General features: G+C 43.5%; 1 protein-coding gene and 1 pseudogene across 1 annotated transcript; both read left to right on the forward strand.

The window, feature by feature from the left end:
• Positions 1 to 620: 620 nt before the first annotated feature.
• Positions 621 to 17,749, forward strand: LOC121770119 (annotated as a pseudogene).
• A 4,888-nt stretch (positions 17,750 to 22,637) lies between these two features.
• On the forward strand, positions 22,638 to 25,867 carry LOC121770867 (transcription factor bHLH160-like). The gene is made up of 4 exons (XM_042167651.1): positions 22,638 to 22,850; positions 23,288 to 23,629; positions 23,963 to 24,289; positions 25,643 to 25,867. The coding sequence occupies exons 2-4, from the start codon at positions 23,306 to 23,308 to the stop codon at positions 25,715 to 25,717; spliced, it is 726 nt and encodes a 241-aa protein (XP_042023585.1). The 5' UTR covers positions 22,638 to 22,850; positions 23,288 to 23,305; the 3' UTR covers positions 25,718 to 25,867.
• The last annotated feature ends 367 nt before the right edge of the window (positions 25,868 to 26,234 follow it).

Here is a 26,234-nt window from a genome sequence, read left to right on the forward strand (position 1 = left end):
GAAGCGTATGCTTGTAATATGCTTTGAGAATACTATGTTGTGAAGCGTATGCTTGTAATATGTGATGACAATTCAAGTGTAAATGTTGCACTATCAAATAGTGATTTTACTTTAACCATTTACGGTAAACTCAAATTTAAAAGAATTTTTTCTATATTTTACACACAAAATTTGAAAATGTGATTTGTTTGTGTAGTGTAAACCCAAAAATGGGTACATTTTACTCAAAATCCACAATGAAATTGATTTTGGAGTATTATTGAAGCTAATTACTTATTCTATTTTAAATTTTAAAGTACCATTACAGAAAGTGTAAGAAGGTTTATAGGTTTTCCAACTATGAACAAATTATTCACAAGAAAAATTTGCTCTTTCTAGGTCTACAATGTTATTTACTATTAATATTTATGTCAGTCCATAACTCCCATTAAATTTAAGATTTTTTTAGAAGTTTCATTTAATTTTTAAGATGCTTACGAATCTTACCGAGAAGACCTCATGTTATAAGTTACTATAAGACTATCTCCAATTTTACACAAAATCTCATTTTTTTAGAAAATTTCTCTAATCATATTGCAAATTTAAATTTATTTTGCATTTTTTACGGAACAATATCAAATATGGGTCTACTGTAAAATTTGGTGGGACATATACTAAAAAATAATGCAAATTTTTAGTGTGGTGTAAATAGTTGGAATAAATTACCTTTGGTATAATTTGTATTTAAAAATAAATTTAAATTTGGTCTAAATGATTTGAGATAACATGACAACTCACACAACACCATTTGATACAAATTTTGTTCAAGTTCAAATGTAAACACGGCTTAAACACTCTTATGTTATTTGACTATATGACTATATCGGTCCTCCATTTGACATGAAAATAAAATGAATATGAGAAGAGAGTTTGGAACCCAACTACCCATGCATTACTAGGAAAGTTGCACCAACAAAAAAAAGAGCATTACAATTACAGTAGTACTAATCCTCTTACCTAAATGGTTTTTCTTCTTCTAGTAGATTGTGATAAATTAAAATAATGATAAAAAAATGTTCACGTGACATATCATTTTCGTATGCACCCACTCACAAGCAAGCAAATACCTAGAAATAATGTTATGTGACATACACACTCAAACTGGAAGTTGTTCTCTTGTGTCGTGTGGCCGTTCGATCATGTTTTTATATATGGAGTAATTAATAATTTCGTCATAAATTAATGATTAATTGATTATGATTAGATTAGTGAGTTAACTATTATTTTAACTGATTGGATTAAAAAAATACTTACTTATTTAAACAATAATTAATTATGTTAAAAATAGTGAATTAGAATGATAGTAATAATTATCTCGCTTATATGAAAAAATATGGTCAAACTGCAATTGATCGATAATTTTTGATAAAACTGTTAGTTTTAAACCGAAGGATACTGTTCAAAATAAAAACCAAAACAGCATGTGATAAAAAAATAGAAGAGTGATTTTGAACTTTAATCATAAAAGAATAAATAAAAGGGCGAATCAGTGACGAAATAAACTTCATCTCGTAAATAAATGACATAATTTTTTATATTACAAAGTAGTTGTAAAACATGCTCAAATATTATGATTAGGTCAATTAAGTAAATATAAACAGCAATTATAATGATTTTAAGTTTGATTGAAATAATCACTATACTATCAAATATCCCAATCAATCGCATTCCCATTTTCTTATTTTGAGTGTTAAGAGCATCTCCAGTAAGACTGGACGTCAAATAGCCCTCACATAGCCTTCACACTGTCACATTATCAGCACTACAATTCTCCTGCCACATCAGCTTGCCACATCAACTGGACATCAAATAGCCCTCACATAGCCTTCACACTACCTATCCACATCACTAATAACAATTATATAATTTAATTTACACTCGTATCAACATACGAAATTTAATTTACGAGACAAATACGGAAAATTCGAATAATAATATTAAAACTTAAAAAGTACATTAATTTTAAAAAAAAGTACAATAATTTTAAAAAAGTACAAAAATTAAAAAGTGCATTAATTTAAAAAAGTAAAACAAAATCACTCCTCGCCGCCGTCCTCGTCTCCGTCGTCGCCCAGCGCTTCTTCACCGTCGTCGCCGCCGCCTCCGTCGCCACCTACGCCGCGGCTATCCCCGCCGGTGTCCCTCCTCATCGCCTCCAATTCTTCACGCTGGCTCTGGAGCAATACACGAAGAAAATCCTTCACCTCGGGGTCCACCGCCGCTTGGAAGTCGGCTAAGGTCTTCACCATTTGAGAGCGCGTTTGTTGGCGCGCGAAGAATTTGAGCTCCTTGGTAGACCTGACGAGGGGGGATGTCGAATGGACCCCCTGGGAACTCGGGGTACCCCCCCCCCCGCAACCTGTTGCGCCCGCCTTTGGCCAACCGGGCGAGGTCGGCGACCGAACGAACGAGGAGTCGGGACCTCCTGGGCCGTCTCGGGGAGGTCTGTCGAACCACCGCTGCTGCCGCTATAATCTCCGGTATAGTTCAGTTTCTGCCTCTTCGGCCAGCCAGCGTCGACGCCTGCCCGGAATTTCTCCGACTCGTTGAGCACAACGTAGCAGTTCCAGTAGGTGAACTCATAGTACTTCTTCTGCGGATCGGGGTAGGCTCTCTCCGCAATCCTCCTGCAGTCTTCCTCTGTTTGGCCACTGGTCTGCATGCGGAGGGCGTTGGAGTACAAACCCGAAAATCGAGAGACGCCAGACCTGATTCGGTCCCAGCACTTCCGGACCTCCTCCCCGGTGCACGGTCACCCTTCAGGGCTGCGGCTACCTTGGCCCACAAGTTGACGATCCTCTGGTTGTTCGAAACGAGAGGATCGTCGCAGACACTCACCCACGCCTTGGCAACCGCAACGTTCTCCGCGTCCGTCCACTTCCTCTGACCCCAGATTTCCGCCTCCGGCTGCGACGACTCGCCGACCTTCTTGGCCTTGCCCTTCTTCTTACCCCGCCCTACTCCCTGGCTTTGAATGAGAGTTTTCGGAACCTCGTTCATATCAAAACCTAAGTCCGCTAAGGAGAAGGTCTCCGTATACTGTGCATCCGTTGGGGTCGATGTGTGCGAAGAACCGGTGGAAAAATCAAAAGTCGGCCGATAGGCGTTGTCCCCCCGTGCGTCCCCTGCGCCGGGGGAATCATCTGCTGCACCGGTGGAATCATTTGCTGCGCCGGTGGCTACATCCCGGGTGCCCACCCCGGCATCATCTGCATAAGGGGGCTGCATGCCAGGTGCCCACCCCGGCATCTTCTGCATAGGGGGCTGCATGCCCGGTGCCCACCCCGGCATCATCTGCTGCCACGGGTACATGTTGTAGTACCCGGTCATCGGAGGCCAACCACCTCCCCCAGGAGCCGGGGAAGTATGGGACCCTACCCCGGAGGCGGGGCCGTCTGAGACCCTACACCGGGAGGCGGGGGAGTCTGAGACCATCCCCCGGGAGTCACTGGAGTACCTTTGTAGTTGTTCTCCATTGCTCGTTATTGATCTTGAACAGAAAGTAAGGTAGAGAGTACTCGTTAAAACAAGTGGTGCGAATGAAAATGACGTTCAAAGCACGTATATATAGTGTTTTCAAAGAAAAAAAAATAAAAAATAAAATCTGACGCCGGTTTGACGCCGATCCGGGACCCACAATGGTGCCGTGAGGATCAGCGTCGGAACCGGCTTCATCGCGCGAATCGGCATGGCCACGCCGATTTTGACGCCGATTTCGATGCCGATTTCGCCGACGCCGGTTCCAATGGTTCGGCGTCAGAACCGGCGTCGGCGAAAAATCGGCGTCGCGATTTTGACGCCGTTACTGGAGATGCTCTAAGATGTTTCCTCATTGTTTCACTCCGGAGAGAAATTTCAACAATAAAGAAGTAATCATCGTCTTTGAGGATGAAGCCAGCGTTGATTTTGAAGTGAAAATATGATTCCTCATGCCATAATCTCTGTAATCTTCTTCTTCACCCGATCGTCGGTGATGGTTGGGCGAATTTTTGATGGTGATGAATGCAGGAAAATGCAGATCACGACACAGAGATTTACGTGGTTCGATTTACTGAGGTAAATCTACATCCACGGGAAGAAAAGAGGGCAGAGTTGTATTGCTTGATCTGTTTTCTACAGCTTACAATACAGACTTGCTATTTGATATTTGATCTCTAGAGAACTTCTTCTATCTGATCTAAGTTCTATTTATACATTGAACTAAGATCGTGGCTTGCATCACCACTAACTAGGTCGTGGCTTGCATCACCACTAACTAAGTAGTGGATGTCGTGGAGGTCATGAGATCCTGCATGGGTCCACTATCTCTTTGTTTGGTCCGCTATCCTGTATGAGTTGACACCACTAAATAGATCGTGTAGTGGAGGTCGTGGAGGTTCTGCATGAGTCCACTATCTCCCAGTTCGGTCGAATACTGAGACCGAACTTCTGAACTATTGCCGAGCAGCTTTTGCCGATCTGAGAGTAGAGCTTGATTGGTCGGCTTTTACTGAGCTGTAGGCTGGAGCCGAACTCTTTGGTAATGCCGAACTGATACTCTTCCTAGGGCTTTGGGCTGATGGGCCGTCACTGCTATTGGGCTTGTTTAGTACGTACCCCATCACTACCCCCCCCCCGAAAAGCGAAGTGAATCACTTCGGCGAAGCGAGTCACTTCGGCATTTTGATAAAGGTACGGGGGAGGCTGACGTCAGGGGACGTGCCTTGCGCGTGACTGCATTAAATGCGACAGTAAAATCCGGCCGTTGAATCCTGAAAAGGTGGGATTCGAAACGGTGCGATGATTTTGAAATTTTCTCCGAATCTGATAAATATGTCCCTTCCTCATCATTTGAATACTTTTGCTATAGCTTCTTCTGCACTCTATCTCCTTCGCGTAAAAATTTTCTTCCGCTTTCAAGAATTTTTTCAGAATTTCTTCAGACTTTCGAAGAGTAAGAACTATGTCTTCTTCTTCTTCTTCTGAGTCAGGTAGCGGTAGGAAAGGGGATAAGGGGTCTTCTAGCCGGAAGGAATCCGGGGAGAAGACCGTAGAGTATTTTCACAGCATCTTGAGTAAGGATACTGTGATATCCTTACACGAAAAATATTTTTTTCCTGGGGGGAAGGTTGCGATTCCCGACGACCTTCATAGGGCTGACTCGCCGCCGGAGGGTTACGCCACCGTTTATGAAGCCGGCTTGGAATGCGGGCTTCGTTTCCCTCTTCCCCCTGCCTTTGTAGAGCTGCTAGATTTTTTTCAACTCCCTTTAGGTCAGGTGACTCCGAACTCTTGGAGGCACTTATCGGCCTTTGCTGCCGAACTGCGTAGGCTAGACAAGGATCTGTCTCTGAGGGCAATCCTTAATTTTTTCCAGTTTAAGAGAAAAGGATCTTGGTTTTACTTGATCCCTTTACAGCCTTTTAGGGCCTTCTGCAAAACCAAGTGGCCAAAGTGGCAACATCGCTTCTTTTTTTATAATAGGACAGCGGCTCCGGGCTTTCCTTGGAGAGGGCCGAAGTCCGTGATTCCTCATCCTCGGTTAGAACCGTTGGACGAGCTCGAGGGCGAGCTCAATAAGATTCCTATGATTAGGAAGCAGTACCTGGAGTCTGAGCTCGTCAAGGGCGACTTCGTGTTCGACTCCTCGTCTTCGGATGAAGAGACCGAGGGTGAGGAATTCTTTTTTGTGCCTTACTGCTTTTGTGGCGAAAACTAACTTTGCTTTCTTGCTTTTTGGCAGTGTACATGCTGAATAAGATTAGCCGCAAATCCTCCGAGCTTAAGGAGCCGGAGAAAGAGAAGGCTACCAGCTCGGCGCCTGATGCCGAGAAGAATCCGAAGAGGCAAAAGACCTCTTCGGATCCAAAGAAGCCGGAGTCGACTTCGGCAAGTAGGAAGGGGAAGACCCAGAAGCCCCCGAGAGCGCCAGAGAAAGACGTGGTCTTGGCGCCTCCTTCGGAACATATCTGTGAGCCCTTTTTATGGCCCACGGACTTCGCCGAGGTGAATTCTCTTCTTGATTTTCTGGCCTTGCTTTTTTCCTGTATTTTTTGTGGCCCCTCTGTTGACTTTTTGCTTTTTCCATTTTCAGAGGAACGATATGCTCTCCAAGCTCGTCGCCGTTGAACTCTCCAAAGCGTCCAACGACTATGCTGAGATGCAGAGGAAGTTGGCGGCTGCTTGTCACCGGGCCGAGCAGGCTGAGGCAAACTTTGAGAAAGCCAGAGCTGCTAGGATTTCGGCCCAGGATGAAGCTCAGTTTGCCAAAAACCAGCTCGTCATCCAGCGAGAGCAGACGAAACGGAGGGATGCTGCCGCCGTGGTTGCCCAAGGAGAGGCTCTCCGTGCTTTCGCGGAGAAACTCTTTCTGAGCAACCAATTTTCAGCCTTTGTCGGTGATCTGCTGAAACTGATGACCGATAAAGCCGAGCAGGGTCCCGAAGTCATCCTGCCGCTGTACGGCCGAGAGATAGCAGCTCGGCTTCAGAGTCTGCCGGTGCTTGAGGAGCTTACTTCGTCCTCGGTCCTGCTTTCTGCAGACCAAGTTCGTAGTTGCCGAGCTGACCGCGATGAGAACATGGAGGCTATCTTTGCCTCCATAGGGTCAGTTTCACCCGCTCCAATTTTCCATGGAGAGGGTGAGACCGAGCAGCATGAGCGGCAGACCGGCGATGAGCAGGCCGAGCAGGAGGCGCAGCAGATCGGCTACGGTGGCGCCGAGCAGGCTGGGGAGAGCAGGGAGGCCGAGGCTGAAGCTGAAGCAGACAAGGAGAAGGAAGCTGAACCTCACCGAGAAGGCGGAGACGAAGCTGGCGGAGTATGATTTCGTCTCCCTTCTCTTAGTTTAGTTTCTTCCTTCTTGTAAAACGGCCTTGAAGCCCTTGTGTAGAAAAATTTTTTTCTTATGAATGAAAAAATTCTTCTTTCTGCTCTTGTGTCTTCGTATAGCCTTTCGTACTCTCTTTTACTCCTGTTGTGGTTTACTACCTGCTCAGTAATCTGAAATGCCGAACTGACATAGCTGCTCTATATTCTGAACTCTTAAGGAGCTGGAGGTACTTCACTGGAAGCGGCTGTACTCTTCGGCTTTAGACGAAGCTGAGAAAAGAGCCATAGCTGACCAGGTGAAGAATGACGAACTCTTGGCTCGTTCAGTGAAGCTGGAGGCCGACAATAAGGACTTAGAGTCCGAAAAGAAAGATCTGGAGGCCGAGCTGAATACCGCCGTCGCTGAGAGGACTGCGTATGAGGATTTCATCTGCAGGCGCGGGGGAATGACCATCTCTGAAGTTCAGGAACGAATTGACGAACTGTGGGAGGAATATCATGTACTCCGGAGGAACAATGCGCTGGAGAGCTCGGTTTGCCAACAAGTCGTGAATTCATTGCGGCGCTATGCTTCTCGGTACGACATCATTCTTTCCCGGCGTCCTTCAATCGAGAGATTCCTTAGGCATTTCCCGCCAACAGATGCTCGCACTCCAGCTCAAACTTCTGATTCACTTGCTCAAAATCCTACTCCAAGTCAGCAACGAACTCAGGAACAACCGGAGACGTCAAGTCGAGGACGGACTGAAGTTCGCAGAGGAGCGGTGACTATGAGTGAGCAAGATCGGCAAATGATTCGTGAAGAGACTATTCGCCGCCGAGGTGCTAGAGCTTCTCGGGCTCAGGGAAGAGGCGGCAGGTCGATCAGAGCATCTCGTCAACCTGCTTATTCTTCAGCTGCCCGGAACGCCCGAGCTCGGCTTCATGGGGATTTTGTGAATAGGTGGCTCAACTTTAGCAACCCTGGACAGTAGAATAGTCCTTTGTAATAGCGTAACGCCATTTTGTAGGGTAGCGGAGTTGTTGCCGAACAAGATTTAATAAATGAAATTTTCATTTCGCTTCTAACACTGCGTATTAACAGCTCAGCGAAATAATTTCATCGTACTTGTCCTCGGTCTTATGAAGTAAACTTCTTTGACCGGACATGGTCCTCGGTCTTATGAAATAAACTTCTTTGACCGGACTCGTCTTTGGTCTTATGAAGTAAATTTCTTTGACCGGACTAAGCTTGTGTCCTAATTTGGCGAGTTTTATCGCTTGGATCGGACTTTCCCTTGTCCTAATTCGGCGAGTTTTATCGCGTGGATCGGACTTTCCCTTTGTTGCAGTTCGTTTCAGACGAACTGCTTGTTTCTTAAGCCGAATTGTGGTCTTGTATCCTCCTTAGAAGCTTGGACTCACAATCGTTGGCTTATATATGTTCTAAAAAGGGGATCAGCCTTTGAAGAACAAGATACCTCAGTAACATTTGTAAGAGACGACACGCACATAGACAGACAAAACACACCTAGACAAGCAAGACGCACATAAACGAACGAGACGCACATAGACAAACAAAAAGCACATAGACAAAGTAAAAAAAACAAAGAAAACACATACCTCTAGGACCGAACTAGACACAAGACGGACTGACCGGACTGTCTCTTACAAATGGAACTTCTTGAGGTTGGAAATGTGCCATGTTCGGGGTACTTGTTCTCCTGACATGTGAGTCAATTTGTAAGACCCTTTGCCGAGGACTTCTGACACCCGATATGGACCTTCCCATGTGGGTTCGAGCTTGCCCAGCTTTTCTGCTCGGCTTACTTCGTTGTTTCTCAAGACAAGATCTCCCACTTGAAATTGCAGTTTTTTCACCCTTTGGTTATAATACCGGGCTACTTGCTCCTTGTACTTGGCTGTTTTTATGCAGGCCAATTCTCTTCTTTCTTCGGCCAGATCTAGTTCGGCTCTCAGTCCGTCATCATTCATTTCTGAGGAGAAATTTAGAGTTCGGGGACTGGGTACGCCGATCTCAACCGGAATCACGGCTTCAGCGCCGTACACCAGACTGTACGGAGTTTCACCGTTGGAAGCTTTGGGTGTAGTTCGGTAGGACCATAGGACTTGAGGGAGATTTTCTACCCATTGTCCTTTGGCTTGTTCTAACCGAGCTTTCAACCCTTTCACCAAGATACGGTTTGTTACCTCCGTTTGTCCGTTTGCTTGTGGGTGGGAGACCGAAGTGAACCGCTGTTGAATATTCAGCTCTTGGCACCAATTCTTGAATGTCTTGTCGGTGAACTGAGTCCCGTTATCCGAAATGAGGATGTGGGGTAAGCCAAATCGGCACACTATGTTCTTCCAGACGAAATCCAATGCCTTCGAGCTCGTTATCGTAGCTAATGGTTCAGCTTCTACCCACTTTGTAAAGTAATCCACGGCAACGATAAGGAATTTCATTTGCCGAGGAGCTTGTGGTAGTGGTCCCACTATGTCTATGCCCCATTGCATAAAAGGCCAAGGGCTTTGCATAGCATATAGATCGGTCTGCGGCATCTTTGGGATATTTGCATGGATTTGGCACTTCGTGCATGTCTTGACGAGCTGCACTGCGTCTTGTACCAAAGTTGGCCAATAATACCCCCATCTCAGAACTTTTTTAGCTAAAGCTCTAGCTCCGATGTGGCTACCGCAAGATCCTTCATGAACTTCTCTAAGGATGTAGTCCGTCTCTTCTGGCCCTACACATCGCAATAACGGCTGAAGGTAGGACTTTCTGTATAGGACTCCTCCATGAAGTTCGTACCGAAGGGCTCGGCATGTGATTTTCCGAGCTTCTCTCTTATCCTCGGGCAGTTGTCCTTGATCTAGATACTGTAAGATCGGCGTCATCCAGTTCGGCGAGCTGGCTACTGAAAGTACCTCAGCTTCATCAATGCCTATGTGCATCAATTCCTCCACCTTTGAACTTGGATATGAGGCTAACTTACTTAAAATATCTGCTCGGCTGTTTTCCGCTCTGGGAATGCGGATTATCCGAAAATAAGAGAAACTTCGGCTAATGCTTTGCGCTTTGTCCCAATATTTCCTCATCCTCTCATCACGGGCTTCACTTGTACCTAACATGTGATTCACTACGACTTGTGAATCACAATGGATTTTGAGAGACTTGATAAATAGACTTTGCGCTAGCTTGAGTCCGGCAAGGAGAGCTTCGTATTCGGCTTCATTATTAGTAGTTGGGAATAAGAACCGAAGTGAGTAAGTTACCTCGTGTCCGTCGGGAGCGATAAGTAAAATACCAGCTCCACTTCCCGTTTTATTCGAAGCTCCATCTACGAATCCGCTCCAGCAGTCCGGTGGCTCTACTTCGGATTCCAGGGGCTGTGCTAGTTCGGCATTGGTAGAATTTTTCTGTTCGGCAATGACAGGGATTGCTTGATCGAACTTTGCTTCTGCAAGAAAATCTGCCAAGGCTTGTCCCTTGATGGCTTTCCGAGGTAGGTATTCGATTGAGTGTTCTCCCAACTCTATGGCCCATTTGGCGATTCTGCCTGATGCTTCTGGCTTGGTCAAAACTTGCCGAAGTGGAAGATCGGTTAAGACGCATACCTTGTGAGCATAGAAATATGGCCGCAGTCTCCTTGCTGCATTTACTAATGCCAGAGCAATTTTTTCCAGAGGTTGATACCTTGTTTCTGGACCTCTTAATGCTCGGCTTGTAAAGTAGATGGGAAGCTGCTTTAGGCCTTCTTCTCGTACAAGCACCGCGCTAATGGTCTGATCCGATGCCGCTAAGTATAAGAATATCACTTCAGCATCTGTTGGAGCAGAGAGAATAGGAAGCTCGGCTAAATAACTTTTGAGCTCGTCAAAAGCCTTTTTCTGCTCGACTCCCCACTCAAACTTTGGTGCCTTCTTTAACACTTTGAAGAATGGCATTTGCTTTTCGGCTGCTTGGGAAAGGAATCTATTCAGTGCGGCTAGACATCCAGTTAGCCTTTGCACATCATGTATGGACTTCGGCATTGCCATGTTCTGAACAACTTGAACTTTTAGCGGATTTGCCTTGAGTCCTTCCTTTGAAACCCAACAACCTAGAAACTTTCCCGAATCTACCAAAAAGGTACATTTTTGGGGATTGAGTTTGAGGTTGGCTTTTCGGAGCACGTCGAGAGTGGACTTGAGATTGTCTTCGTACTCCGAAGTGCTTCTGCTTTTAACGACTATGTCGTCAACATACACTTCAACCTCCTTTCCGATCAAATGCCGAAAAAGCTTATCTACCATCCTTTGATATGTGGCTCCGGCATTCTTTAAACCGAACGGCATCTTTTTATAAGCAAAGATGCCGAAGTCAGTAATGAAAGCCGTTTTTGGAGCATCATTCTCATCCATTAAGACTTGGTGGTAGCCTTTGTATAAATCAAGAAAACAGAAAATTTCGAAGCCGATCAAAGCTTCTACTTTTTTGTCTATGTTCGGAAGGGGATAGCAATCTTTAGGACAGTGCTTGTTTAGATCGGTAAAATCTATGCACATCCGCCATCCTCCTTCTTTTTTCTTGATCATCACAGGATTGGCCACCCAAGAGGGATATTTCACCTCGAATAATACATCCGCTTTCAGTAATTGGCGGACTTCGTCATGGATGACTTGATTTCTTTCTGCCGCAAAGAGTCTTTGCTTCTGTTTTATTGGCCGGACTGAAGGATCAATATTTAATCGATGAGTGATTACCTCAGGGGGCACTCCGGTCATGTCCAACGGAGACCATGCAAAGACATCTTTGTACTCCTTGAGGAGCTGGATGGTCTTTTCCCGGAGTAGGGGCGTTCCCGCGAAACCGATCTTGACCGTTCTGGATGGATCATCTTCGTATAACTGAACGGTCATTGAGTTCGACTCTGGTATGACTTCGGTCATTTCGCTTGCCTCTGACTCCGGCTGCTGTGATTGCTATGCTTGATGATGCCGATCTGATTGCTCGGCACTTTTAAGCGCAATCTGCAGACACTCTTTTGCTCTCTTTTGATCACCTCGGATGACCGCTATTCCCCCTTTAGTGGGGAGCTTGATGGTGAGATGATAAGTAGAGCAAACGGCCCGAACTGCGTTGAGCCAGTCTCTTCCCAGGATGATGTTGTACGGAGACCGAGCTTTTACCACAAAGAACTCGATCATCGTACTAGAGCTTGTAGGCGCTTTTCCCACCGTGATCGGAAGGCTGATAATACCTTCAGGGCGGGTGTCCTCCTGGGCGAAACTTTTCAGAGGAAGTGGTGCCGGACTAAGCCGAGCTGGATCCACTTCTAGTTTATCGAAACATTCTTTAAAAAGAATGCTGACTGACGCTCCTGTATCCACAAACACTCTGTGGATCAGTTTGTTTGCCACTCCGGCTTGGATGACAATAGCGTCTTGATGAGGAGAGATGGCCGGGACGGGATCTGCATCTGAAAATGTAATCACTTCGTCCTGCTTCAGCCTTTTATGCGTTGGCTCCTCTCGATTGAAGCCTCTGCGCTCTGACTTCAGGGACGATTTAGTCTTCCCGGCAGGGAGAGCATCAATAGTCAGGATTACTCCATCATATTGCTGCTCGTCATCGTCTTCGGGATCCTGTTGCCTTTTCGGATCCTGAGGAGCGCAGTTCGCACCTCTCTGCTTTTTGTTCTTTTTCGGCTGCTTGCTTTGGTATTTTTTTAATGTCCCTGCTTTCACAAGAGCATCAATACCTGCAGCCAAATGTCGGCACTCCTCGGTATCGTGACCGTGGTCTTGATGGAAGGAGCAATATTGATCCTGAGGTCGACGCGCGGCCGATTTCGTCATCCGCTTTGGTTTTTCGAACATATCGGAATGCAGTTCGAAAATTTCCGCTCTTGACTTGTTCAATGGTACGAACTGAGCGGGCGGCTTCTCAGGATTGAGACGTGGCCCCAATCGGTCTTGCACCGGAGTCCTTTGAATCCTTTCAAAAGGAGTTCGGCGAGGATGTCCCTGATCGCCAAAAGGAGTTCGGCGAGTTTGTCCCTGATCGCTATGATCGGGCTTCTTCCTGTCTCCTCGGGATGAGCTGTCTAAAGACCGTTTGCGACGGTCTGCCTCATCGGCACGGGAGAACTGGTCCGCAATGTCCCACATCTGTTGAGCTGTTTGCGGACTGCATTCCACGAGCTTTCTGTAGAGAGCTCCGGGCAGGATTCCATTTTGGAATGCCGAAATGACAAGTAGATCATTGAGATCATCTACTTGTAGGCATTCCTTGTGGAATCTCGTCATAAAGTCGCTGATCTTTTCGTCGCGACCTTGACGTATAGAAAGCAGCTGAGCCGAAGTGATTCGGGCTTCCGCTTTCTGAAAGAACCTCCTGTGGAAAGCATCCATTAGATCTCGGTAAGATCTAATGCTGCCTTGGGGGAGGCTATCAAACCACCTTCTTGCGTTCCCGATAAGCAGCTCGGGAAACAGCTTGCACATATGGACCTCATTGAGACCCTGGTTCGCCATGTTATACTGATAGCGTCCCAAGAAATCATGAGGATCCACTAACCCGTCATAAGTCATCAACGGAGTTCGGTAGTTCTGTGGAAGGGGAGTTCGGGTGATATCGTCCGAGAACGGAGTCTTCAATGCTCCGTACATGGCGAACCCGACATCTCTTCGGTATGGAGGAGATGGAGATCTCCTGTGATTCCGGTACCGAGGAGGAACAGGAACATGTCGGGGTTGAGGATTCTTCTTCCTGGAAGACACGGCACTACTGCGGTAGTGACTTTCATGTCTGGATGAGGAAGGAGAATCCACCGTTTTCGTCTTCGGCTCTTGGCTCTTTTGCAGGAAGGCTAAGAACTCATCCTGCTTCTCAGCCAAGAACAGCTTGACAGCCTCATTCAAATCAGGCTGCTGGGAAGACTCGGTGTGTGGACCTTTTGAGCGGCTTGTTCCTTCATCGTGAAAACTGGAAGTAGATGTCTCCCGAGGCTGTTTTCCGGACCTGCGGGCTGGACTAGCTTCCTCATGGTTTTCACGAACGGTATTACGGGTAGTATGTGATCTGGTATGCATTTTTTTGGGGTGGAAAAAGGGTCAAAAATTCGCTTTATCACAAATTTGGTTCTCTGTTTCCCACAGACGGCGCCAGTGATGGTTGGGCGAATTTTTGATGGTGATGAATGCTGGAAAATACAGATCACGACACAGAGATTTACGTGGTTCGATTTACTGAGGTAAATCTACGTCCACGGGAAGAAAAGAGGGCAGAGTTGTATTGCTTGATCTGTTTTCTACAGCTTACAATACAGACTTGCTATTTGATATTTGATCTCTAGAGAACTTAACCCTTCTTTATCTGATCTGAGTTCTATTTATACATTGAACTAAGATCGTGGCTTGCATCACCACTAATGATGGTTGTGAATGTCGTGGAGGTCATGGAGATCCTGCATGGGTCCACTATCCTGCATGAGATCCTGCATGAGTCCACTATCTCTGTGCTTGGTCCACTATCCTGCATGTGATCCTGCATGAGTTGACTATCTTCCAGTTCGGTCGAATACTGAGACCGAACTGCTGAACTATTGCCGAGCAGCTTTTGCCGATCTGAGAGTGGAGCTTGATTGGTCGGCTTTTACCGAGCTGTAGGCTGGGGCCGAACTCTTTGGTAATGCCGAACTGATACTCTTCCTTGGGCTTTGGGCTGATGGGCCGTCACTGCTATTGGGCTTGTTTAGTCCGTACCCCATCAAATTTCTTGTAGTGGTCGGAGAGAAGCAGGTGGCGCCGAGGGCTTTGCAAGCTCGGATTCCGACTCCTCGGACGATAGAGCGCTGCTCAACTGGAGGCCCAAGACAGACACATTGTGGTATAAAATCAATGATATTGAGAAAGCTACTGATAACTTGTCGCCAAAAAATTTGATTGGGAGAGGCCAGTTTGGAGAGGTGTATAAAGGCAAACTAGGCGATGGCAGCTTGATCGCCGTAAAGAAAGTAATCGATACAGAGCTGGAGTTTGTGAGTGAAGTCGAGATCATCACCAGCTTGCGCCACAGAAACCTGGTCCCTCATCAAAAATACCTCATCTACGATGTTAAGAGCCTCCTGCTCCTAATGGTGAATTCCGTCCGAATTCACAACTATAACACCACAATTCCGGCGCCCTCGTTTAAGGGTCGGCGGACAAACGATAGGGCTGGCGCGGAGGAGTCTCCGTCGGCAGCGTTGCGAGTTTAAATCCGTGATTAATCCGGCGCCCAAGTCTTGGGTCAGCGGTGATCTCCGGAGATAGAGCTGGGCGCAAGAATGAATCTTGTCGGCAGCGATAGATAATTTTGGATTCTTGATACTCCACAAGTGGGCAAACGATAATGATTTTATTAATTGATTGAATGAATAAAAAAGATAACAGTCTATCCTATTTATAATGCTACTGACTTAATGAACAAGAAAATAAAGATATAGAAAAAGATATGCTAAATCCCTATAATATCTAAACTAAATAATAATAATAGAGGTTCGTATTAACTCCCCCACGGTTAAAATCCACCTTGTCCTCAAGGTGGGAACCACGAAGCAAAAAGGAGAGTTGAAAGCAGAAGCTTCGGCGATTTATCTCCTCCGGGATCAAATGTAAATATGCACGATCGCTGTATTCGAGCCAATGCAGATCCATTTCGTACCCCACCCTTTATCTCGAACTCCCATTGTGTTGGATCAAGAAGATCACCACTCTTGTCATCAATCACCGAATCAAATGTAAATTTCCTTTCATCAACAGCCAGTGAATCTTTGGAAAGTTTTCTCAACATCGCACCTTCATTTTCACCCCAAGAATTCCAAACATCATTTTTGGATGGCCCTCGAACAACATTGGATGAGTCGACGACATTCTTCCCTTCGTTAGTAGAATCGCCCCCCTCATCTTTGTCTAACGATTCTTCTTCCTCCTTTTTCCTTACTCGTTTCTCACTAGGCAATCTAATGGCAACGTTTGATACAGATCCTATATCCGAACTGACAGCAACACGATCCCCGATCTTATTTGTTGCTGTCTCTAATATGGAGTCCTCGAAATTACCAAGCTCCTCTTCTTCACCAATCTTCTCATCATATGCCCCGACAAGCACTTGCAGCGGCGTATTGTCGGTCTTGACGATCTCTTTCATGGCCTCGTCGTTTGGAACATCAAGATTAGCGCCCCCATTGTTAGCGGCATTGTTGGGAACATCCTCAACTAGATTATTGTCATCAATATTCTCCTCAAACAATGCATTCACGTGGGCGAGAAGAGCGGCTTGCTCCATTCTATAAATCCGTAATTTCTCGTTGTAATCGTCTAAGGCCGCTTGTTGGACAGGTGTGAGTGATCGAACCATGAGTTCGGGATTATTGGGGAGACCACGTTGTTGCCTCGAATCCCTAAAATGTCTGGACTTTTGAGGCAGGTTCACAGAGCCGGATCGGGTCCGGGCAGCTGCAGGCAGCATCGTTGTGTGGTGACTCGGAGATTGGTTGAACTGCTGTGGCTCTCCAGACGGGTGGTAGCTGCGGCGGGGTTGGTTCGGCTGTTGCCAATCCAGGGGGTCGGTAGGTTGATTGGGTGGTGGCTGGTATGATGGCAGATGGTGGCGCCGAGGCTGGCGGCTCACGTACGGGCTTGGCACGCGGGAATCCTTCCCGTCGGGCGTTGCAGAAGTAGAGTTGTCCGGCGGACAGGCGGGACTCGACAACCAAAGCAGTTGCTGTGCGCGGAATGGTTTCCGTCGGGCAGCGGTATAGCTTCGGTTCGAGATAGTGGGAGGGTCAGCTCTCAATGAAAGCACCAGTTGTTAAGAGCCTCTTGCTCCTAACGGTGAATTCCGTCCGAATTCACAACTATAACACCACAATTCCGACGCCCTCGTTTAAGGGTCGGCGGACAAACGATAGGGCTGGCGCGGAGGAGTCTCCGTCGGCAGCGTTGCGAGTTTAAATCCGTGATTAATCCGGCGCCCAAGTCTTGGGTCGGCGGTGATCTCCGGAGATAGAGCTAGGCGCAAGAATGAATCTTGTCGGCAGCGATAGATAATTTTGGATTCTTGATACTCCACAAGTGGGCAAACGATAATGATTTTATTAATTGATTGAATGAATAAAAAAGATAACAGTCTATCCTATTTATAATGCTACTGACTTAATGAACAAGAAAATAAAGATATAGAAAAAGATATGCTAAATCCCTATAATATCTAAACTAAATAATAATAATAGAGGTTCGTATCATACGACTACATGCCGAACGGCAAGCATCTATTCCCAAAACAGAGAGGATTCGACAGAACAATGCCGTGGCCGCAGAGGAAGCGTGATCCTGGACATTGCCAACGCGTTACTCTACCTCCACCGCGGCGTCAACCCTCCGGTCTACCATCAAGCCCACGAACATGCTCTTGGACGCGCAGATGAGGGCGAGGGTGGCGGATTTCGGGCTGGCCAAGCGCCTCACAACGAGGATAGCGGGGACGCACGGCTACTTGGCGCCAGAGTACGCGTTGTACGGGCAGCTGACGGAGAAGAGCGACATGTATAGTTTCGGGATAGTGGTGCGGGAGGAAGGCGCTGGATCTGGCGGTGTTGATAGCCGCACGTGAAGGCGGGGAGGGTGGAGCAGGTGTTGGATGGTTGCTTGTTGGGAGGAGGGAGGGTATCCGAGGGTGATTATGGAGAGATTTGAGGTGGTGGGGATTCTTTGTGCTCATTTGATGGTGGCGTTGAGGCCAACCATTTTGGAAGCGGTGAAGATGTTGGAAGGGGATATCGAGAGCTGCCTATTATTCCGGATATATAGGCCATCCTTTCCTCCTTTTCCAAATTCAATGAATCAAGGCTGCTCTGTGTTGTATTGTGTTTGCACTTATGTTTTTGTTACTTAATTATACCTTTTGTATAACAGCTTTCGTCATTGTTACATATTTATATAAAATGATCTAATTGTGATATATTATGTCATTGGATATTTATTGGAGTCAATTTCTGCCTATGTATTATCCTAATATGGGCAAGCCTAGCTAACATAGTCGAATGTTTAATGACATAACGCATCACACTTAAGAGTAAGAATGAATGAAACATTTTATACCCATTACGTCAACTTGAAACTTTTTGCAAATAATTATGAAACTTTTTGTTTGATTGGTGTAATTATTTTGTTTTAGGATAATTTAAATTAAGTTGATGACTTAAATGCCACATAGGCAAAAGTGACAAATTGTGGAAATGTAGCATGTGAGACTGAATGAAACATTTTATACTATATTAATACAACATAAAGAAAGTAATGGTAAAACTTGAAGCTGAGAACTTTTGAGTGGGTCATTAATTTTTGGTGGAATCCTGATCAATTGGGCAGAGTGTTGTGTTCGAGTCAGTTTTCTTCTTATTAACTTTTCTTTCATAATTTCTTTTCTTTATTGGTAGGATTCGGCCCAAAGGGTGTCCACTATAAGCCGAACACTTCCAATAGCCTCGTCACTTTTTTTGTCCATGTTAGGATTAATCGAAGGATGGGCTTCGTGTAAACTTGTTTGAGTGTTTGATTTGAGAAGACGAGTTGAGAAATTTTATTGGGAATTTTATTCGAGCTCTCAAGAATGTGAATTACAGAACTACACAACTAACTCTAACAAACTATTTAAAGCTAACAACACTAATGGTCGAGTCTAATCGACGGTCCAGATTTAATCTCTATTTTTAACTATTTGATCCAACAACTGCTGAGCGTCTCACTCCTTCAGCCAGCCATCGATTCCCGATTAACGCATATCATATTAGAAGCTCTCACTCTAGCTTCAACGCAGCTAATTCATCACAACACCTACAGTCCACAGCCCCAGTTTATTTGTCCGCGCTCACAAAAAAAAGTGTCACAACAATAGTGGACACTTTCAATAGCCCCGCCACATTTCACTTTATTTTATTTTTATATATTTTAATTCAGTTAGAATAAAAATTTTAATTGAATTAACTCAGCTTCTTTTTAAGTCAAACCCAAAAAAAAACAGAAAACAAAAAAAGGAAATCAAAAAATAAAATAAAAAATCAAAAAATCCATCTCCTTCGTCTCCTTCGTCAACCCATCTTTTTCTTCACTGCAATTTGCTGCATTCTCTCAAATTCTCTCAAAAAATCAAAAGAAAACGAAAAAAAAAAAAGGAAATCCGGCGACCACCGCGCCGGGGCGGACCGTTCGCGCACCGGCAGGTCCTAGCCGCCTGCTCGCCGATGGAGCTTCCGCCCCCTCCCAATCGACCGCGTCGGGGCGAACGCTTTTCCTACAATAGACAGCCAGGGCGGCTGGCGCGCCGCCCCTATTGTGGATGCTCTAATGACCAAAGCCCAATAGCAGCACCACATGTCCACATCTCCTTTAATCTCCTCCACTAGTCCACCCTCTTTCCCTGTTCTCTCAATTCCTCTTTTCCGACCATTTCTACGCCTGGAATCTCAGTAATTCTTCACCATCATCATTCATGCATGGTCATTCAAAAATTAATTTTAAATTCCAAATAGAGAAACTATAAAATATGCATTTGTAATTTAGTCAAAACATAACATTTACAGTGAATTATGAATGAAATGAAATGAAATGGTTAATAATTAATATTATGAGAAATGACTGTTTGCATAGAGAGAAATGATGATTCTAAATGATTGGTAAAGGGAAAATCTGAATTAAATATTTTAGTTTTATTTTGTTAATAGATAGTCGAATATTATATGTATATGTTATCTCAAAATAGTAGTAATAGGGTATCTCTATACTTTACTCTCCTAAAATTTGATTATGCTGAAATTGAATATATATAGACCAATATATTCCAAAAAGCATAAACCACGAAATTGCGTACTTATATTGTAAGATGTAAATCTGGAGACTCATTGTGTAACTAGGTTCCGGATAATAGTGGCTGCCCTGTATAGCAAAAATGGTACTCGGTACTCCTTTCGCTCCCTGATTAATACTCCCTCCGCCTTATTAAAATGAAATATTTATTTTTCATCATCAGATTTTATGTAGCTTTATTTTATGAGTTAATGAAAAGAGATGAAAAAGTAGAAATATTGATGTTGTTTCTAATTTAGGAAACGTTTCATTTTTAATGGGATAAATCAAAAGGGAAAATATTTCATTTTTAACGGGACAGGAGAGTATTACTTTTCCATTTAGAGACATTCCGAGATAATTGAGTCATTTCTATTTTTAATAAAAGATAATAATTAATAGTATAATTTATACTTTATGATCTTTCCTATTTTATCCTTTCTCCACTTAGCTTCAAACATTCATTTTTTTAATTTCCATATATAATGAAAAGAAATGAGTTAGTTAACAAGGAACCGAGTAATCCTTTACATAATGATAATTGACAGGGCCGTCCCGATAAAATCAGAGGCCCTGTGCAAAAATCTAAAATGAGGCCTACCACTATAGAAAAAAAGACAATGCATTTTAAAGCTATATGATAATTAAAGAAAAAAAGACAATGCATTTTAAATAAATATACTATAGAAAAAAAGACAAATTGATGCGTTTGCGCTGCTCCCAATCGCAATGGCCGACGATGGCAGGCGCTGCAGAAGCGATCAACGATGGCTCTGGTGAGCTGGTCCCTGTTGCGGCGTTTGTCGATGAGGAACACCGAACACGAACAGGCGGCTCCCAGGTCTACGATCGGGAAAAGAAACCGATCAGAATTGGAGTCACGGTGCTAGAAAAAGGCCTGGGCGTTGCTATACAAGAGAAATAGCTTTGTTGGGCTGAAAAAATAGGAATACATGTATATGGGCTGAAATATTTCAGAGGCCCCTGAAAATTGGGGGCCCTGTGCGGTCGCACAGGCCGCACGGGCCAAGGGACGGGCCTGATAATTGATAATATTTTATAGTTATACTCTCTGTCCCACTATAAGTAAGGCGCTTCAAATCGGACGTTATTTTGTAAAGATAATGATAAATAGTTAGACTAAAGATAAAGTAAAGTAAGTAAGATAATAATGTATATATGACTATCTTCTATACTATTCTGTCTCTTACTTTACTCTCTCTCTACTTTAACTATTTGTTAATATCTTCGTAAAACAACGGCCAGAAAGAAACGTCTCACTTGTAGTGGGATAGACTAATAAATATTGATGCTCCATTTAATAGTAATAAGGGCATCCACAATGGGGCGGATGATAGGCCGCCCGATGCCTCGGGCGCGCCATCGTCCGCCACTATGGGTGTGCGGACAATGCCTGATGCATCGTCCGCTCCCTATAGATCGTCCGCCCCTACCCCACATTCACATTTTTAACATTTCCACTCTTAAATTACACTATAAAATGGAAACCGGTGAATACCCAAGTTCGAATAGTCCGATGTTTGGGGGTGGTGCACGTTGGCCTGGTACAGACCCTGACGAATATCGGCCCTTCGACTCCAACGCGCAGTATGATCCCGAATTCAGTACGGATTCGTACGGTCTGACCGACATGGAGCCGTCTCCAACCCTTCCCGCTGCCCCCTCCGCCGCCGCCGCCAGAAAGAAGCAGAACCGGAACCGGGCGTACAAGTTGCCACCTCCGGAAATGAATAAAGAGTACGCCCCCAGGAGGACGAACTACCAACCGGATGAAACTCTTGTCTTGGCGAGGTGTTGGGTGGATATTTCGGAGGACCCAGTATTTGCGAACAACCAAAAGCAGGTTGCGTACTGGGAGCGCATCGCCGAGCGCTACAATGAGGCGAAGCCGCCGAGCGCGTACAAGCACCATAGGGAGCAGCTCCCCAAGCACTGAGATCAGGTGAAGAATCAAGTCAACATGTTCTCGGCGGAGTACGAGAAGTGCTTGAGGGAGCAGGGAAGTGGCGAGAGTTTGAGCGATGTGCGCGATAGAGCGCTGTTGTCGTACCAGTAATTGTACGGCGACTTCAAGCATTTCAACATCTAGGTGCTCTTGAAGGACAAGCAGAAGTTCCAAGGCGAGATTCTGCCATCGGCTGAGCCAAAGAGGACGAGGACCACCGAAGCCGGTGCTTACACGAGCAGCGAAAGCGTCGCATATCCGGTGGACCTCAACCGGACGATGTATGAGGAGGAAGAGAGTTCCGGCACACCGGTGTCCTCCTGGCGTCCCGTTGGCGTCAAGGCTGCGAAGAACAAGGGGAATGCGAAGGCGACATCCTCCTCACAAGCCGCGGCCGCTCCCCCATCGCCGATCCCGACCCCGACCCCGACGTCACTTGCCTACGCGGAGTTGGCAGCGGCCGCCATTCAGAGGACGTTGTTGGACACGCACAACGCCCTCATGCAGTGTCAGGACCCGGCCAAAGCCGAATACATCTAGGGGATGATCGATGAGATGCGCCGCAAGTTGGGACTTTTGTAGAGTAGTCAACTTTTTTTCATTTCTAACTCGTGTAATTTTTTTTAATCAATGTAGGATTTGACGTTTTTAATTAATCGTGGTGTTTTTTAATAATTTGCATTGACATATTTGAAAACATTTAAATTAATTAATAAAATAATAGTGAAACCTATATGGTGGCTTATAGGGCGCCCCACTGCAGGTAGAAGGGTAGGAGGATAAAATGATGATGTAGCGGTATAGGGCGCCTAATAGTAATAGGGTATTCTTAGTACATAGACCAATAGTTGTACTGCAACATATAGGGTATTGTACTAGCTTTACTATGTGTTGTACTAACCTATATACATAAACAAATTTAAAACACGAACCTAGAAATGACTCGATATACATTCTTAATTCATGTGTTAAAACGCAACTTGTCTACATCATAATTATACTTCTAAATCGGCTTGTTATCCTCTTTCCAATTGACTTCTGTATTTAATTTCATAATTTAGGAAAGACATAGACAAAAGAGTGGTGATGAAAGCGATTTGTAATTTCTTTGATTCAACATCTATTCACCTCTCTCAGCTTCTCTACATTGCGATCCATTTACAGCTCCTTTCAGCATTAATTTCCTGTAAGCTTTTATTGTGTTGGTTTCATTATCATCACTACTCCACATTAATTTTTTGGAGGTTGATTATTTACATATCCGGTTTTCCCTCATTAAACCTTTTTTTAAGCTTGTTTTAATTTCTTGGATGTCATCATAATAAAAGGAAAATTGAAAATCTCCCACTCCATGAAAATTCCTCAACACAGTTGAAGTTGTACTACAAAATCTAGGGTTCAATTAGGGCTTTTTAATTTTATTTTGACGAAACTGCCACGAAACCGATGTCCGATGATATTCGATATGTCCAGATCTAACACATGCTGAAGGGTAGTACAAGTACTATATATATAGATCAAGCAGTACTAGTACATTGTATGAAGTGGAAATATTTAAAGACAATATACAAATTTTGTTCATTTTTAATTTATATCTGATTCATATTATGTCACAAACCCTAGACTATTTTTGGGGCAATAATGGAGGAGTGGAGCCATCTGGATTCCTTATGGTCAGTTGATGAAGTGATACCAGAATCTGAGGTGGGCCCAGCTCAGATAGATAGTAGAGCTGGTGAGGCCTCAGCCTCAGCCTCAGCCTCAGCAACACAACAAGAAGCAGTAGCCAGGAACAAATTCAAGACAAGATCTGCAAGAAAGAATAGTAGTAATGTAATAGAAATTGCAGAAGAAGAAGGTGTGAAGAAGCTGGACCACAATGCAAAGGAGAGGATTCGAAGAATGAAGCTTAATGCATCCTACCTTGCTCTTCAAGCACTGCTTCCTGATTCCAGAAGATCAAAGGTCACAATCAATCTATTACAATTACTACATATATATGTGATGATTAATTAGTGCAGTGTTATTACACCTCTATGAAATAAACCTCTCATTTGAACCAATTCCTATATATAGGATTTGGTTCACTAAACATACTTAAATTTTTATACATACAATATTGATGCTTCTTTTTTTGTTAATTAATGCTTGTTATTCACTACAATAGTACGTAATTCTTTTATGAAAATCATTAGAATTAGTTTATCAAAGAGAGAATTTGATCTATCTATATATGTATAGTTTGATTATTTCATAGAGATAGTGCATCGATGATGAAGAAAACATAAAATCTTGCAGAAGAAGTGGAGTGCACCAGCAATAGTAGATAGAGTGGTGGCATACATTCCTGAGCTGGAAAATGAGATAGAATCATTGAGAGGCAAAAAGGAAAACGTGCAGTTACAACGAGCCAAGGAGAATCATCCGAGTACTAACCCCACTATTTCGTTGAACCAAGTTGATCAACAAGAGGCAGTTTTTCAGTTTTGTTTGGAGAGACAAGAACAAGAAGAATCACAACTTACCCATTTGCTGGAAGGTCTTGAAAGTGAGGGTGTGAGCATCAAGAGCACTTCGGCTCTCGACGTTTCTGACACCAGAATTTGCTTCCATTTACACATCCAGGTAACTTACACATCTTAATTTTATCTATTACTCTCTTCATATAACACTTTATATACTTATTAGAATATGTTTAACATGCATACTTTAATTAAAGAAGCTTGAAAACTATCTATTCGATTGTGTGAATGAATTGGCTTTGAATGTTATGTAGCATGCCATAATCATATTCACGTTTCTTGGTCTGATTAATTGGTACTTTTGTTTTATGCATTCACTAAATTTTAGGATAAGAAACATTTAAGAGTAACTATAATTAACTAGAAGGAAGTATATACGTGAGAATACACATAATAATAATGAATGCTAATACAATAACATTTCATATATTTTTATTTATTTTATGTGCTTATGTATATTAATGTTTCTTATGTATTTGAATGAATTGTTTGATAATTAAATTTATGTACTAGTATATGATTATTACTATAAATGCAAGTTTTAATGGTAAAAGGAACTTTAGGTTTAATTGTTTTGTAATTTATCTTCCAAAAGTTCAACTTTAGGTTTATTCTGTATTTATCTTCCAAAATAGGGTAATGAAGTTGATTGTATAACTTGCATTCTAAAATCATGCATTAATGTATGACAACTAATCACAGCATATAGAATGATCCATCTTCAACTATGAGGTTGTGGGTTTAACATGTGTGTGTTATACGTGTGTGAGGACCAAGAAAAAATGAAAATTTAGGGCTCTATTTCACTAATATAAGGTACATATCACTCAAACTTTTGCCTCGATGATGATGGACGGAGAGAGGGATCATGATATACTCCCTACATTCACCATTTAAAGAGTTATTTTGCCTCTATGGGTTTAAATAAATTGTTTGACTTTGGGAAGAAAAGTGAATAGAATAATTAAGTTAGTGAAATGCGAGTCTCATTTTTAGTCTTAATTTTATAATGAAATGCGAGTGAAAAAAGTTAGTGGAATATGGAGTCCACGCACAAAAAAATAGAAAAAAGTAAATGAATCTTTAAATTGTGCACGTCCTAATTTAATAGCGACATGGACCTTTAAATCGTGGACAGATGGAGCATAAGTTACTACTATTAAAGAAAAAACTTGGATCATACAATAAAGGTTAGTTTATCGATCGTAAACTTGTAGCTCGATTGACCCCATCATCAGTTAGTTCGCAATTCCAAAGTTTGCGATTTGGGGCGAGAGTTGGTAAATGTTTCACATATTCTTTTAAAGTTTTCTCTTCAATTTTATTTTCGTAGGTTTTTTATGAATTTCGTACTTACAGTCGGGAGTTAAAACTCACGAAAAGTGATAAATTATGCATGGCACTAATCTAAATAATTGGTTGCGATACTTCATATATGTACATGATTTTTCCGCAGACAAACGATACTGCTTCAGAAGCGGCCAATTACTTTGAAGAACTACAGGACAAGCTTATTTCTTGGTTGAGGTGATTTTTTTGGCTGTCAAATTAGAGCTAGCAGCTCCGTAATTATACATACTGTCTGCATGCTTATACTTTTTATTACAAACTATTCACACACATTTTTTTGTCACAAAAAGGAAATTATTAAGTATATACGGATAATCAATTGAAAATGCTATGTGATGAGTGACAACGGACGAAGCCTAGAAAAGAATACAGTAGACATTCAAAATTGATTGACACATTAAAATATCCAGTATTCCATATCCACAAAGTTATACTCCACTTTTATAACTCGAGACTGTCCGCACTTAAGGTTAGGTTTTCATGCTATTTTAATTATGTGTGATGTATTTTGATTTGGATGCATATTATTTAAGTAGGGTTGTGGAATAGGGTGGCAAGTTTAGTTTTGAAAATGGTGAAATAACCTTTAATTGGTTCCTCCAAATGTGAGATAAAATATAACCGGTTTGTGTCGATGGAAATAAACGGATCTTACCCTATTGCACATTTATGTTAAAAGTCATAATCCACCTAATGTG

This window comes from Salvia splendens, chromosome 16, assembly GCF_004379255.2.
Source record: "Salvia splendens isolate huo1 chromosome 16, SspV2, whole genome shotgun sequence".
NCBI classification, from domain to species: domain Eukaryota; kingdom Viridiplantae; phylum Streptophyta; class Magnoliopsida; order Lamiales; family Lamiaceae; genus Salvia; species Salvia splendens.